Source organism: Spodoptera frugiperda, chromosome 15 (assembly GCF_023101765.2).
Source record: "Spodoptera frugiperda isolate SF20-4 chromosome 15, AGI-APGP_CSIRO_Sfru_2.0, whole genome shotgun sequence".
NCBI classification, from domain to species: Eukaryota; Metazoa; Arthropoda; class Insecta; order Lepidoptera; family Noctuidae; genus Spodoptera; species Spodoptera frugiperda.
In genome coordinates, this window is record NC_064226.1 from 7,936,643 (window position 1) to 7,953,212 (window position 16,570).

General features: G+C 41.6%; 1 protein-coding gene across 5 annotated transcripts in view; it reads left to right on the forward strand.

Moving 5' to 3' along the window:
• The window catches only part of LOC118269607 (protein grainyhead), a 98,458-nt gene that overhangs the window by 50,124 nt on the left and 31,764 nt on the right, over positions 1-16,570 (forward strand). For all 5 annotated transcript variants that reach the window (XM_035584795.2, XM_050699091.1, XM_050699092.1 and 2 more), the window contains 2 exons: positions 8,993-9,205; positions 16,222-16,381. In XM_035584795.2, the coding sequence (XP_035440688.2) occupies positions 8,993-9,205; positions 16,222-16,381 (373 nt within the window). The remainder of the gene's footprint in view (positions 1-8,992; positions 9,206-16,221; positions 16,382-16,570) is intronic.

Below are 16,570 nucleotides of genomic sequence, written 5' to 3' on the forward strand. Positions count from 1 at the left end.
TAGGTCCACTTCAAGGCTCTTGAGAACAGACATAATTCTCTTGTCGCTATTAGTTTAACTAATAACTGTTACAAATAAATATAACTAAACATATCTGTGAACAGACATCACTAATAGCCCCTAGGTTCGCAGAAATTCTTGTGTGGTGATAATACAGTGTTTGAAGTTAACTTTTTGCACTTGTGTCGTTACATGAAGACCTATATTTATCTGTGTTTGAAGCATATGTAATTCTTGTGAACCTAATTATACTCCATATAATTTGTGTTGGCATAATTGCATTGTGAAATGGTATGATAGTGTAGTGGTGCGTCGCACGGTCGCGCCCGAGGGCGACTCGGACGGATAACGGAGCGCGGCCCGTGAGGCTGATTTATCGTGGACATCCACCGAACCTATCCGATTTGCATTTAGATAGCGCAGCGGCGCGGGCGGCGGGCGGGGCGGGGCTGGCTCACAGCGAACACGCCGTTTTACTCTATCGCACGTAAATTAACTATAAAATTATCTTTCTGCAAAAAAACGATAGCAGCTATTCATCCCACTAATAAGATTTAAACGTACGCCATCCATGCTCTATCATCAAGCTTCGTTCCTTTAATGGCGGAGTTAATGATGTTCAAATTTCCTTAGAAAGTTGGAGAAAAGTAGTTTGAACTAGATGGGAAATATTTCCACAGCGGATCTTGATTGAATTAATCGAGTGACACCCTAGTACCCTTAAGGTCGAGATTCGTCTAAGAAGTGTTGAAGGACAACAATACAGAGTGAATAAACTGAAATAATATGATGTTAGACAATAATGGTTTTTGTTTGTCTGGCATATAATTACATTTGGCCAGCACATTCCTCGAGGGCCGTTACGTAGTGGTGGCGGAAGGCTGACGATGACGGCTTTTTTTTTTTTTTTTTTTTTTTTCAGGGTGGAAAATCATCCAATGACTTCTCCCGCCTTGGGCGAGGCGAGAGGGAGTGTCAGACTCTTACTGACTAAAAACCACCCCGTTCCTACTCCTGCCCGTCGAGCCGGAGCCCCGGTAAACCCGCTAGGTAGTCCGCAGCTCCGGATTAGGCATCAGCCCTACTGGGCCCCATCTGTGGTGGTCTGATGGCTCTTTGAGGCGCGCGCGGAACGCGACGCGCCGCACGCACGGGTCTGGTTCTGGTCGGGCGGCGAGCTACCCTTGCTCGCCGTCCGCAGACCCGCACTTACGGTGGCCGGAGATCGTCTCGCGATCCCCGACGCCCGGAGTGTCTCTCGCGACGGCTGGGGCGTGAAGAGGTTCGTTCTCTCACGCGCCCCGCCTCCTCCTTAGCTAGCATGACTGCTTCGCAGAAGGAGGAGACGGCATCCCAGTCCCCCTCGCTACGCACCATGGCTTGTATCAGTGCCGGACGCGAGAGGGCGCCGTCGCCGACCACATCCCTGAGGACACGGCGGTGCTCAGCCCACGCAGGGCAGACCGCAAGCGTATGTTCCACCGTGTCCTCCGGGCGGTCTTCGCAGTGATGACACCCGGGCGTTTCCTCCCGCCCAATCAGAAACAGGAACCTACCGAAGCTTCCATGTCCGGTAAGCACCTGCGTCAGGCGGTAGGTGAGGACGCCGTGGCGCCTCTCTAGCCACTCCTCAAAGAGGGGACTTACCGCTGCAATGACAGCGAGCCCAGCCCTCGGTTGCGACAGTCGCTGTTGCCATTCCGCCATGAGATCGCGCCGGAGCTCATCCCGCCACGCCAATCTGGCGCGGCAGTGGAGTTTCGCCCCGGCGACGCGCGTCGGCGCGCAATCTAAAGACGCGCGCGAGCACCTTCGCCTCCAAATCCCACGGCGGGGACGATGACGGCTAGGTTATTCAGATTGCTCGTAAATTATCTACCTCCGCAATTAGTAGGCGCCGATTTGGCGCATTATACGTTTCCTTTACAAACTAGCAAATATCGATTATATTACACAGCCACCGACTTTATCACTTAATAGTTTTCTTAATAAGTATAATGAAATGTTTCTGTAGGTTTGTCTGTATGTAGTCATTTGCTTTGATTTACTAATATTGTAACTTGTTTATATACACTAAACTACGCATCCATTTAAACTACTGACAATTAAAATAAATTTGTAAGAACATTTATTAATGTCTTCTATTTAGTACTGTTTTATATTTATACAAAACACACGTAGCGTTAAATAAATACAATTGAAACACAACCTTATATTTATTTACTAATAGTAGAAATTTATTTCTAATTTGCACGCTACTTTGTAAAATGTTAATTTTCTATACATACCTAGTACGTACACACGTATTAATCGAAACTCGGCGTATAAAATATGGTGTCAGTGGACGTTGCTAAATGTTTTACAAAATGGAAATCGCAATTCAGACGGCTCGCATGTGTGGCACGCAGCTTATTGCAAATTTTCTTCGTGAGAGCATTTAATCTTTCCGTCAAACAGATGTTATCCACTGCAACAAACCCAGCCACTCGGACACTTAAAAGGAAGAAGCATACGCCCCTAATTGCGATATATCCCCGAGTATCTTCTACAATATGTAAATAGGCGTCGGAGGTAATTAAAAGCTTATCTCGCGCCCTGCCATCGTGCTCCGCTGATTGCTTCGTAAAATGATTGACATGCTATTTTAACAGTGTACCGATAATGAAAACGTTCCTGCACAGTTTAATTCATACTTTATTTATTGTTGACAATTACTATTTGCACAGGATAATTGATCGCGTTCTCACAATTGTCAGCCTGCTGACGAGTTGTTTGCGATTTTTTAAAAGCTGCGTAGCCGCGAGGCGCCTGCGCCGCCGCTTGCCCGGTGTCCACGCACCGCCACTTACCACGACTACACAACTTTTTATTATTTGTGGCACTTTTTTCGTACAGAATTCTCGATAAATTATCTTAATACGACAAATATTTACATTCGTTTTACAAAGCTTATTGACTTGTCTATCTATAGGTACTAGGTACTGGTATTTCTTAATCGTTTTCAATACGATTTTTTAGGCAGAGCCAGTAGTTCGAACGGTTTTACGTATTAACTGCTAAATGGCGGTATTTACGTAGCGGTCCCGGTGGACGCACCGAGCTAAGAATGGAATTTGTAAATAACTTAAGTGTCTGCTTGCTCGTATAGTAAGACATCAATAATAATCGTGTTTTATCTGTTAGAGCTGACTAATAGTTGCTCAATTGTTGGGGCCTTAATAACCTCGGCAGTTCATCTGGGTAAAACAATGCGATAACAAATCTGAATGCATTAAATCAACATTGCCATATTTCCGTGGGCAGTGTCGCAGAACTTGTAGATCTTTGGGGAATAATGGCTTCGCGGTTTAATTATAGTCGCAGGAGTATAACATAATCGAGCATAAATCACGTTATATAGATACCTGCCAACCACAACCTGTTTCAATTGGCACGGCACAATGCGCGCTGCGTATTGTGCGCCTGCGCGGACCGCGCTCCTAATTTATACCTTCATGGTGATTTAACGACAGCAGCCGAATCTATCCAAGAATACATATCAAAGTTTTTACTATTGCTGCTTTAAAGAATGAAATTCATTTGGAGTGTCATTTATAGGTTTTTTATTCGTATAGTTCGCATCAAGAAATTTATAGATATGGTCTCTTTGTTCGGTTGCTCGTTCGGTGAGTATCACGTTTAGCACACAATCGAGAGCATTAACATTTCCATTGAAACGTGCAGACTTTAATCAGCCGATACAAGTCGCTCAGCCCAAACATGACTAACTGACACAGCGGCGGAATGAGCTTCACTTCACAATATTATCCTTCATTTGTTTTTCGAGATAACAACACACGTACCCGACTTATTGCTTCACGAAACCATTTAAGTTATTGCTCTACCCAATTTATATTGTTTACAGATTTATACTAGCCGTAGTTCTGATTTATAATAAAGGCTGTACAAGCTATTAAGTAACGCCTTCTCGATGAACATGGACCACACACGGCATTCAAATTAGAAAAGTCAGACAAAACGGAAACGAGGCATTTATTTTGGGTTTAGAGAGGAGCGGGCGCCGCGGGCGTTCCTTCTTTCTAAGCTCGTAACTCTTCTAATAAGACACTTTACGCGAGCTTAACTAGAGCTTAATGCGTGCAACTTCGATTGTATATATCATTTTGATTTGTAGTGAAACCGAAACATTATACATCCCGTCTCGACCGTTAAGGAGATTAGAGATATATTTTTATGTGGTCACTAGTGGTTGAAACTATTCTTAATTTACTTCTTTATAATTCTCAGATAACATAATAATATTTACCTCGTATGTTTGTTAAAGGGAAGTTTATTTATAGTTAAATGGTTGTTAAAGAGTCGTTGTAAAATGATCGATGATAAGTGCTTCGTTCAGTTTTTGTCATGTTCGGTGGTGCAGTAATTGCGAACGTATTCATATACGTCGCAGACAGGCGCAGGCGGCCTTCAATGCCGTCTCTATTTCCGCACTTCCCCTCAATGCTAAATGGCACAAATTGTCTCCTACATGAACGCTGTGTGAACGTTCATTGTTTAGCTTGTCTTTTTTTGCATTCTACTAGGTGCATTTGTAATTTAGAGTTTCAAATCTAGTCTATATGAGTGAAACATAACCAAATGAATTAGGTAGGAACTAATATAAAAACGAAACATAAATACAATACAAAAGTTTTGTCTAAGTTGCTCTTAGTTTGGTCACCGTCAACGGACTTCAAAAATCGTAGTAGATAATGCAGTCATCTCAAAAGTTTTTCAATTGCAACAATTATTCTCCTTTGTAAATGAAGCGTGTATTGATCATGATGTGTGTGACGGCTCACGCGGCCGGCCGGCGAGGATCGCAGCGACCGCGGCCGCGCGACCGAGCACGCACAATACAAAGAACACTTCTTATAATCGCGAGTTAACGTCGCATTCAACCGCTGCGTCAACCTACTCAGCGTTGTCACTCAACGGTCACTCAACGGTTTTAAAAAGAATTGTGAATAAACATTTTATGTGCCCTGAATTTAATTTTATTTCATGCCAAATGTCAGATTTTGAATAAAATGCTACGTGTGTGCTCTATAAAGACGTGTGAAATACGGTCAACGATATTTGAAATTAAATTGTATTCTTGTTATTAGTAAAGATATGAGAAATAACGGTCTGTGTCTATGAATAGAAGGTAAACAATGAAACAAACTTCACAATACAATGTGTATTTATGACATTGCCCAATAAAGAGTATTTCAAACAAAGCAAATATTCAATGCATCAATACTACCCCTTTTATTTACAGGTAGTCGTTGATTTAAATCGAGATATGAATCCAAACACTCCTCATGACAATTCATACGTTCCTCAATTCTACATATTTATGTAGATCGCAGCCCATTGTTGCTTATTTAGGGCCGGTAATTGTAAGCTTCAGCGCGTAATTATAGAGAAACGTTAAATTTTCAGACTTGAATGCTACTAGTTACGCAGACAGGAGACATGACTTATTTAGTGCCCATGTTGCGTTTCCATCTTTAATCTGCGTGGGCGCATATTTCTGAGAAAACATTTCTTGTTGACCGTACATAATGCTGCCAAGAAAACAGAAGTAATAATGTTGGCCATACTTGTACGGTGAAGAACTCCGTAAATGAATCATCGCATATGCGTTCCTCGTCAGGCCGCAAAAAGAGGTTTGTCGAAAATGCTCCTCGTTTAGTTTTGCTCGGCGTGGCTGCGTTCGCGCTTACTGCTCCCTGTACTCATCCCTTATTTATTTATACTGGTATGAAGAATGTACATTTTTTGTGCTGCCATAACAGTGTGCGTCCAGCGCTGCGCTGCCCACAATCCAAGCCAGCGAATTCTTTAATTGACAAAATGCAGCGAAGTTGCATTCCACCGCGAATCGTTAGCTTTAATGTGGGAATACAAAATGGATTATTAATGACACAGCCCTATAAGTGCACTAGTATGACGTTTGGATCTTTATGGTAATCCGAAGTCATTATGTTAATACTAGATGTATTATTACGAATAATCGAAATTTAACCAAGAGGAACATTGATTACGTGACAAAAATTTGAGAACATAATTATCAAAATTTCGGTAATAAGTGGTAGAGCATTTTTTTTGGACTGCTTGTTTATTAATCGATCATTCAAGCTTTTCTAAAATGTTTTTAAGAAGCAAGTTTTAATTAAAACAGTACACATGTTATGAACATGTACATGATATACGTACGAGAAGGTACTACTTAAGATGTAATTTACGGGCTAATGAAAAGTAATCGTTTCAATCATCAGTTTCTATCACGTCTCGGTTCGCGTTGGTAATGAGTCGTTAGTTGCGATAGTTACTAGTTTCTCTTATCATCGATGATAAAACATGCGTAGATTTGAGCCGCACCCTGCACTTTCCCTTGAAGGTAGGTAGGTACTGCACCTGCCGGGTGAGCGAGGTGAAGCCGCGCGGCTTGTTCCGCCCGCCACGCATGATTCAATATATCTGCACTGCGACAACTACCTTTATGGATATATATCTACGTGAGGTTAGTGCTTATGAGACAGGTTAAATAGATCTACGTGAAAGTTTGCATCGCTGTGCAGACGGGATTAAATATAGGCAGTAACACTTATTTAGGCATAAATTGGAATGATACGTGTTGAAAACTTGAAAGCATCTTAAAATAGGTAGATTGTGGTGCATTTAATAAGAAAAATCGATGAAGCAGTAGTTTCATAATATTGGTTTTATGGTTTTAATTAAGAGGTTGATAAAATTAAAGCTACGAGCAGCGGAGCCAACAACCGGAGAGGATAAGCTCGGCAGGCGGGCGCACGCAACCCTATGAGACATGCGTGCCGCTCCGTTACGACACCTACACCAAATTTTTCCACATGCCCGAGCAGCAGATAAGCGGCGAGCGACGCCAACGTGTTATTTATTAACGAACCGAATGATCGATAGTTGGACGCGTCACCGGACGTGGACGTGGACGAGCGCCGCCTTTCGAAACTCGCCGCCGCCGACTGATCGTTTCGCTGTATACGCTGTACACCTCCGATAAATCCATCCCGCAATGTCTCCGACGCGACCGAGCACGAAATTCATATTCTTAGAGACAACTTCATACTCGAGCTTTCACTCAAGCGCGTCTTTGTTTATACAGTTTCGACTTTTCTGATTCACGGAGTAAACGATCCAGATATTTGGTCCTAGAAGATAATGTTATTGTAAGAAGATGTCGAGGTGTACCTTCAAGGATTTTGTAAGTCGTCGTCGAAAAGTCGTGCGTGCAATATCCGTGTCGAATGCATTGTTTGCGTTACCAAGGCTTCTCCAACCCTTTGCCGAAGTCATCCGTTCCGCTCTAGCATACGTTGCGTCGTCGTGACAGCTGTGCGCAATACTTTCTAATCGCTCCATTGAATTGTTCATTGCATACTCAACACCAAACAAATACACAAGGAGTAGGCAACTTGCGAAACTTAAATGGCTCGAACAATTGACAGCTAGAAAAGAGTAATCAATTAATTATTTATAGAGATACCAGTTAAGCGTAGCTTTGTCAAAGTGATTGCACAACGCTAAGTTTCGAATACTTCCAGATTATGGGCAACTGCATGGCTTATAATGTAAACAAACTCGTATGTTTACATATATTGAATCGAGGCAAACGTGATAGGAAACGATCGGAAATTCGAGGTTCGGCTGCACAGGGCAGGTTAGACCAGTCCCGGTGGCCTCGCAAGGACCCCAGCAAACCTGTTAGATTCGTTGCACGATTTTTACGTGCGCACCTACCGGAATCTCATTCACGTGGTGCAGCCGCGCCGCTCCGCCCGGCCCCCTGCGCCACCGCCTGCCAGTTAACTCGTCAAATGACTCACGCTTCGGCTGGTTAAATGCCAGAAGCTGGCTTTTCCAGTTCTCTGATCCAATTCGCACATTCTATTCTTGCTTGGCACTAACGTGACATTCTATAACCTGGGTTAGCTCATTGATTGGATAATCATGGACTACCACGATGATGACTTCATACAACCTTTGGAAGAATCATTTTTACAAGATGCTGTTTGATACTGTCCTAAAACTCTGACTGTAGTTTATGCATAGAGAAAAATCGGGAAGACGGCAGTGTCCCCGACGCGATAGAATATTAATAAAAAAATTAAGAGCTGAAGTTGTAGCCACTTTTTTACTGTGATGGAACTACGGGTGGTAGCAGGATCCGCGACGTCCATTCACGTCTATCTAGAGTAGCGAGGGTAGCGCTCAGGAAAGTGGGAGTGCATAAGTATGTCACATTTCACACAACAAATGCCACGATATATTAACACACCAGGAACAGGAATCAGGTAGAACTACGATCCGGTCAAACCCGTCCGACGCGTGCTTCCAACATTTTTTATTTATTTGTCTGCATCGTCGGATACCGCTGAGCGTGACGTCAGACGACCTAAACTGGTTAGCGAGGGAGCAGGGATTTGCCTCGTATCCTTCCGGTTCTGCGAGTGGTTCAGACCTGTTCTACATCAGGTTGTGCGGCACCAGGCGACCCGACCGCGTGACGTATGAGTACTACGACGAACTTGCATAAACTCTTCCGAATTAGACATCCCTGCATGTTTTCGAAGCTCGTTCTGATAGTAGCCATTTCACTCTCGCACCCGACACTGGCTTTGCTGAGTCATTCTCTGTGTGCGCAACAATTAGCAAACGTAGCGTCACATTATGCGATGACCGCGGTGGGTACCATCAAAGGTCAGTATCCGTACCAAAATGGTCACGCCTAATAACTGGTTCGTAAGTTGTAATCGACTCATTCGTAAAATACAGTGGTTTTGTATACCTGTATTTTACGCTATGTTTACTCGATTTACTCTATACCTACTATGGCCTGAATGAAAATAAATAGTGCTATCTTTAACGGCAAATTTCGTGTTCGATATAATATACAGGTGTTTTATAGTATTTTTTATTGTTGCAGGAGACGTAAAGAGGTGATGGAGGTGAGCGGAGAGTCGTGGCGCGCGTACTACTCCAGCGCGGAGCACCCGCTGAGCGCGGCCACGTCCGCGGTGCTGGGCGCCGTGGCGGACGACGGCCAGGGCCAGCCCATCGAGTACTACAAGCTGCCGCCGCTCGGACAGGACACGCACCTCAACCTGCACAAAGACGCCAAACTTGTCGATGTCTGGCCGTGAGTCCTGAACACTGTTTGCTTACCTCTGACTTGTGTTGTTAATTGGCTCTAGCGTGTTTACACATTCATTTAACTAACGGTTGCTTACCAATATAGCAGTTAGGTGTTGCTCATTAAATCTGATATACGACTTTGCAAAACATTAATTTATTACAAATAGAGTTAGATACGCAAATACCTATGTTTGTATGTAAGTATCATTTGAAGCACGCATTGAGCGTAATTAATCATTTAAAATATAAACATACGAATAATACCTACATGGAGCGATAATCGAATATGCAAATCTAATTCCAAAAGTCGATACCTAACAATCAAGTGGAATCAGAAAATGATCGCGGAAAATCAATCGTCGATTCTCACGGCCGTACATCAAATTGAATGTTCGTGTATCGGAGCAATTATCATTATAATCGCCGAATATCGTGGCGCAGTGAATACGGAATGAATTCGCGTAAAATTTATATGTAAACTATGATAATATGCAATCTTTGTGTAGTGGAGTTTTTGTGCACAATGATGTACGGGCGGGGCCGGGGGTTGTGTGTGTTGCTCCAGTCTCACGGACGAGTACACTGAGACAAGACGCCGCGTGGCTTCCGGCCCCACCGAAAGGTGTAAGAATAACAAATAATAAAAATGTTAATGTTCCACTCAATAAATCATGAGCGCTCATTTGAATACCTATAGCAGGATTAACGAAATAGCAGTTCGCAACTCGCGAACCCCCCTCACCTCCCGTCGGCCGCCTGTCTCTCTATATCATTCCGAAATTTACATATTTTTGCTATTTGACTTCGTTTTGCAAAAGAAACATGTGTTTTATTATAAATATTTTGAGATTGAAGAATTATGATTTATGAAACTATAATGCTCATTATATTTAGATATAACGAAAATATTTTAAAATATTATGTATTGAGTTACTAATTAGCGATATTTTTAACAAATAAAAATACTATACCAATGTCGCATTCACATTTTCTAACTACTTACGTAAATCACAAGAATAATAAAAATTAACTGACACAATTTTTGAAATCTTCTAAATGCTTATGAATAAAGTCGGTGCATTCAACGAATTCCCATAGAAACACGACCCCGATCAAATTATGCTCGCTCTTTGAAAGAGGTTGTTAACAGCATCCTTTGAATAGCGGCGCAAAAATGAGCAAACGCCGTGTCATTCTTAATACAAGGAGTGCATAATGTTAACTTGACCCTATACAGACCATTTAAACTTTTATGAATGTTTTATTATGTTCCATAAACACTAGTTGAATAAGAAACTAGTTTTGAATCCGTGAAAATGTTAATTTTTGAATTCAATTCTGTTGTCAACAAAATTAACGCAATGTTAACTACGCGTATAACTTGTGCAAGTGTAAATTCTTTAGCGTTTTGTTATGTACGAGTAGGTGTTTCACATAGGAATAGTGAACTGTCGAAGTGGTAAAAGCCTCCCACGTGTCACCACACACGACGACGTGGCCGAGGGTCTGCCGGTGTGCAGCTCGCGCTCCCGGCTGCCGAGGCTGCGCTCCAGAATGTGACAGTCGGGTCTCCATTCCGCCCGTCATGCTCGTCACTGTTTACGGGAGTGCATAAATACAAATAATGACAATAGACGGATGTGGCTGGAAGCGGCTCACATTGACAAGGACGCCCAGGACTTGTCTCGAGTCATTGTCGGCACGCGTCCCACGCGCTCGGTTCAACGCGCGCCGCTATTGCTCATTCATACATTCAAAATTATAACGAATGCTCTCAGTCGCCCGCACCCATACGCGCGTTCTGTCTCCGAATGCGTTTGTATGCTAATAGTTCAGCGCCAGTGCATCGTCAGGTTTCAAGCACACTATTTGTTGTCTAAATCGCTCGTATTATTTGAATTGAATGCTCGATACATGTAGAAGTGAACTAGTTCCGTCTGTATTCCTTAGAGATTCGTTGACGTAGGCGTGAAATCGTTTCGTAAACGCATTGCGTAGTGCGCGGGCGCAGCTAAGTAAAACTAAAGTCTAAGCACAGGACTACGCGGATGTTACGGGTATTAAATGGAAACGGCGGCTATAACCATTAATAGTTGTCGGAGGCTGTCGAATGCTAACGCTAAGATTAGCATAGAAACGCACGGCGGGATGCCTCTGGGGAGGGCCTCGCCCTCTTGACCCTGTCACTGTTCGCACTTGCTGTACTAACGGGAAGTCGGTTTCTCCACACTAATGTACCTAACTTATTTTACGAGCTAATGATAGAAATTATCTTCGTATTTAATTACTATGTAGGTAAACGGATAATATTTTGTAAGTAGTTAGCATTAAAATACTCATCATATTGCCATTTTAAGTATTTAAGGGTTTTTAATAGTTTTAAAATGAAAACTAAATTAATTGTATATGCTAAAAGTAAGCAGTGAATAATATGGCATTTAGCAAGCGAGCTGAGCACATGTGTCGTTAATGTCGCGGTGGTTTAACAAAAACTCAGGGAGTTGGAACCGTGTGACCCATTTAGGACTAGAACCGGTTTCCTCTTGAAGATACGTCGTTATTGTTGAAGACACAGTAGTTAATACCATTCAATCCCCCTGGATATAACGGACCCTCTTATGAGGATAATGCATAAAAAGATGGTAACTTCGTTGTCCCTGATAGTCTCGGCCATCACGTAGCGAAAAATGAAAACCGGGACTGACCATTCTTTCTTGACCATTCTTCACCATGCGAATATATTTATAGTATTATATTGGAACAGCTGCGCAAAGAATTCGTTAGAGCTGTAGACTGTAGGCCAAAGTACTGTTTATTATTAGTATTTTGTTACTCGGTCGCTGTGGGCAGATAAAATTAATTACCATTTAGGGAATAAAGTACGGAGAAATTAATGGGCAGAGACAGTTATTTGTAATCACACGCCCGATTTAATGACTTAGACAAATGGCGAAATCGTTTTCAATTAAAGTTTTTGATAATGTATTAGTTCCGTGAGAAAAGCAGCAATAAACCTACATTTAGTCGAATGATATATTCAAATAGAATGAAATTACGTTGCTCGTATCCGCTGCAAGCGCCTCCTTCGTCTCGTTTATCGTTCGGTAGATTGTAATCTATTCGTCAAACGATGGATAAACTGTCGCCGCCTCAGATTTTGTTATAGATAGAGCTCGCTGCGCATGCGTTAGCTTATTAAGTTATTATCTGAGGTTCCGTGGAGCTACATTAGGGTTTTCAGAATAAATGTCGCAGATAACGACATTACCATATTTGGAATATGAGTTATTTCTACAATATTCTAGAATAGGTAATGAAGAAACGTAGAACTTGGATAGGTATCTACTTTAACTATGAGGTAGAAATCTTAAGCATCAACAATATTTATAATTTAATTTCGATATTCCATACTATATTTTATCTAAAAAAGTTATTCCGATTATAAAAATTAAAAAACGACTCGCGAAAGATGCCCTTTGTATCTTGTAAGAGGTAGTTCGATAAACGCATTGAATGCATGCATGAGTTTGGCGCGAGGGTCCTTGCACCCTAAGTATCGTATTGTCGAGATCTCATCATGTGTGAAAGGGTGTTAAGTAAACATTGCAAATAATTATAATGGCAATTGCATCCGAGCTACGAACCGATTCCGCTTTGATAAGAAAATTTATATTTGCATGTAAAATGTAGCACACCGCTAGAGATGGTGATCATTCCTACCTTTTATTACAGTTACTGTTATGTTAATCACAAGCAACATGACACTGATATCAGATTAACAGTTTGGGAAATCTATTCCGCTACCTGATAGACTTTGAGAAATATACACAACGGTGACGAGGGATGTGCTAGCCGTGTTAAAGGGGTTGTTAAACTTGTAAACATCGCATTTCTTAAAAATCTTATTTGTAAACTGAGAAACTATGGGATGTTTAATTTGATCAGTGTCTCTGAAAAACTATATTTAAAAATACTGACTGGTATTTATACGTGTCAGATTATTTTGTTCCTTAAGAGAAGTCTTGTCGTATGGAATAGTATCTTTTATTTGGTTTTAATCTTCTTCTATAATACCGTAGGGCTAATACTAGAACTAGTAATAAGTTGATGCACTGTAAGGACATCCACAATACTCTCCCTCTCCTCAAATAGCGTTAGCATCTAGGATTAATTTGGTACTTTGTCAGTATAAAAAACTCTTTTTATTTTATGCAAATATCAGATAAGAATGCGAGACTTTCGTAAGAAGCTCGGTACTTGATAGTGGCAGCACCCACATCGCTCGAAGCGTCAGCTGTCAACGGAGCGCGCTTTGTCCCGTTTGTACAAGCGTCAACAATAAGCGACAAGCAAACACCGTATTGTGCCCCGCACATATGAATAACGATATCTACGTGACGCCGCCGGCATACCGACCTCGGATTAATACCAATAATTCAATTTGCATGCATCGCAAAAAAAGCTGGCAGGATGAACGTTCACAACATCAAGATACCACAGTACAGACAGTCTATAACTGCGGATAATTCTCTTGATATTACAAATTCGTTTCACTTTTCGCATGTCGCGTTGTTCGTTACTCGCGCTGCGGAAATTTGGCGAAACAAACAGAAATATTTTATACGGCTCAGCTTTATCTTATCGAATGAGCGATTTCACACTCGTCGCGTTTCTCTTACAAATCGCGTGCATAAATCGTGAAGAATGAGCAAAGCGAGAATTGCAATCGGACACGGGCGAGGAGCGTCCGGAGCTCGGCGCGCGGGAGGTCGCGCGTCCCGACCAATTCGGACGCATGAAATAGTGCCGCGAGACTCTCTTATCTAAAATAAACATCTGAGCGCCGGTGAAACATGTCTTCAATTATCATAAATCGGCGCGCACTGACAACGGCCGACGAAAGCCGCGCCCCGCGCCGCTCGCCGCTCGAGGTGCGCGCTTACATGCAAACAAATCAAATCACTCCCATGTAAATGAACTTGCAAACGCTATTACATGTAAACCGTCCTACTTGTGACGTTTATGGTAAATGTGTATTGTTTTATATTTATGTTGGTGTACAGGGCCACCTTCATCCTTCAGTGTTTCGGTATCGCTGTCAGAACCCATCTGTCATGTGCCATTTCATTTGATAGCTTTTGGATATTCAATTTGTGAGTGACCCCGCCTCGTGTGATGAACGTTTGATTTATTAGTTACACGGTCTTTTCTTTTATGTCTCTAATATGTCACAGTGACGTCTACCATTTTAAGTAACAAATTGTTCTCAGTGTGTGTAAACTAATCGATTAAATACTAAAACATGAATTTATCTTGTTTCTTGCAGTAACATGGGATTGTCTTGAATTATAGTTTGACCTCGATCTTCCAAGTAGTGTATAGATATTATTGTCCTCATTGTCCTGCAACGGATGTTGGTGCTTCTTACGTATCGGATCTAATCGGCTACCGTTTCTCTTTTTTATTCACGTAGCAATCAAGATCGTGGTCTTTAAAATAAAATATAAGTTATAGTGACCCGTAAGTAATGTCAGAACATACTTAAAGATAAAACTGACCATATCCCATCAGAGATGTTTCGTCGTAGTCACCAATTTTCGTAGAACTCTACACTAATTAAGGTGCTACGAAGTTCTACGAATTTCGTAGCGCTTCGTAGTACGCAATAAGGGCAGTGTAATTAGTATGTTTTTTTCAGACCAATTTATTTATCGGTTGGCGCCTAATTTTAAGAATTAATTGAAATGATTAATAAAGGCAGGTGTCGATGTTTTAGACTTTATTAATTTATTTATCGTGGTTCAGAAATATTAGAGTTGTGAAATAAGATTTTTCATTTAAGTGCACAACGCCTCATTGGTCTCTTATTTTTCATTGTTATTATTATGCATGCACAGATTATTTTTTTATTATTATTATTAGCTATATAAAATTGCAACTGTCTCGTCAGTTTTGAGGGTAGAAATGTTTGGCACTAGGCTCTCCGCAAGGAATCATTAAACAAATGGTAACAATTGATCAACTTAAACGACAATCGAAAATTAATGGGCTATAATGCTAATATAGTGGTATTTGTATTACTCAACCTGGATATTTATTTAGAAATATCAAAAAATAGAGTTTACATTGAATATTGTGTGAGATAAAAAGTTAAGACTTCATATGTTTGTCCCAAATAACGAACTTATTTTCTCAAATTAGCGAGAAAACTATGAATCTAAGTGTATAATCAAAACAATCAATGAATGTGTGATTATTTTTATGTATTTTCTATGTAGGTACGATAAAAATAAGAAAACTGTAAACACAGTTGAGAATAAATCCCTAATAAGTCTCCTGTTAACGTAAAATAAGTATTCATCATTTGATACACTTTCTTAATTTAAAAATAGATGGCAGCACTATAGCTGTAATACTAAAAAAATATACGTTATGGTATCTTTACGAATATACTTCTTACGTATATATTCACAAATATATTGAATAAAAAAAAAAACATTAACTTAATATAAATGTTCACTATAAACCTCAAACTTAACTATATATACAGAATATGTAGATAGAATAGACAATGTAGACAGAATACCAGAAATTATATGGAAACTGGTATCTGATGTATATTATTCAACAACTAAATACAGTCTCGTGATAAAGTGTGAAATAATGTCAACTATTTTGTATTATACAGTTTGAAAGTAGGCTTCTATCTCAAATGCCATATTAGGAATGAGCAGAACATGCAGGTCAGATATCTGTAAAATAACTTTATCTAGGATTTGATATTTACTAAGAAATATAAAGTAAGCCTTGCAATAATGTAAATAATATTGCAAACTGCAACAAGTATGATAATTTTATTTGTGTTTTGATTGCTAGGAAAATACCATGTGACAATTTGACAGTGTGTAACACCTAGAGCGAGAATGATAGTATGACGAGTTTGCGCGCGCATGGCGAGGTCGGGCGGACTCGAGGTGCGCGCGCGCACCGTCACCAATCACGGGTGTCTCCCCTCCGCAGGGCCGGCGGAGCGCTGAAGGCGGCCAATGGCGCGCACGGGGCGGAGCTGGCGGAGCTCTCGGGACTGCTGCACGCGGGGCTCGTGAAGCGCGAGCCCGAGGACCTCAGCCGCAAGGTGGTCGACGAGCCCGAGCACGCGCTCAAGCCGCCGCGACACAAGGTGCGTCACACGTCCGCACGCCGCCGCCGCGCGCGCACGCACTCACACACTTACTGTACCGGTCACTCATGTATTATTTATCGCGGTTGTCGAACGATGCGCCGAGCACCGTGCTCGAGACGCACTAGCCGCGCCCGCCCGCGCCCAGCTCGGCCGGCCAGTGCTGCCCGCCCAGTGCATGCCGACCTC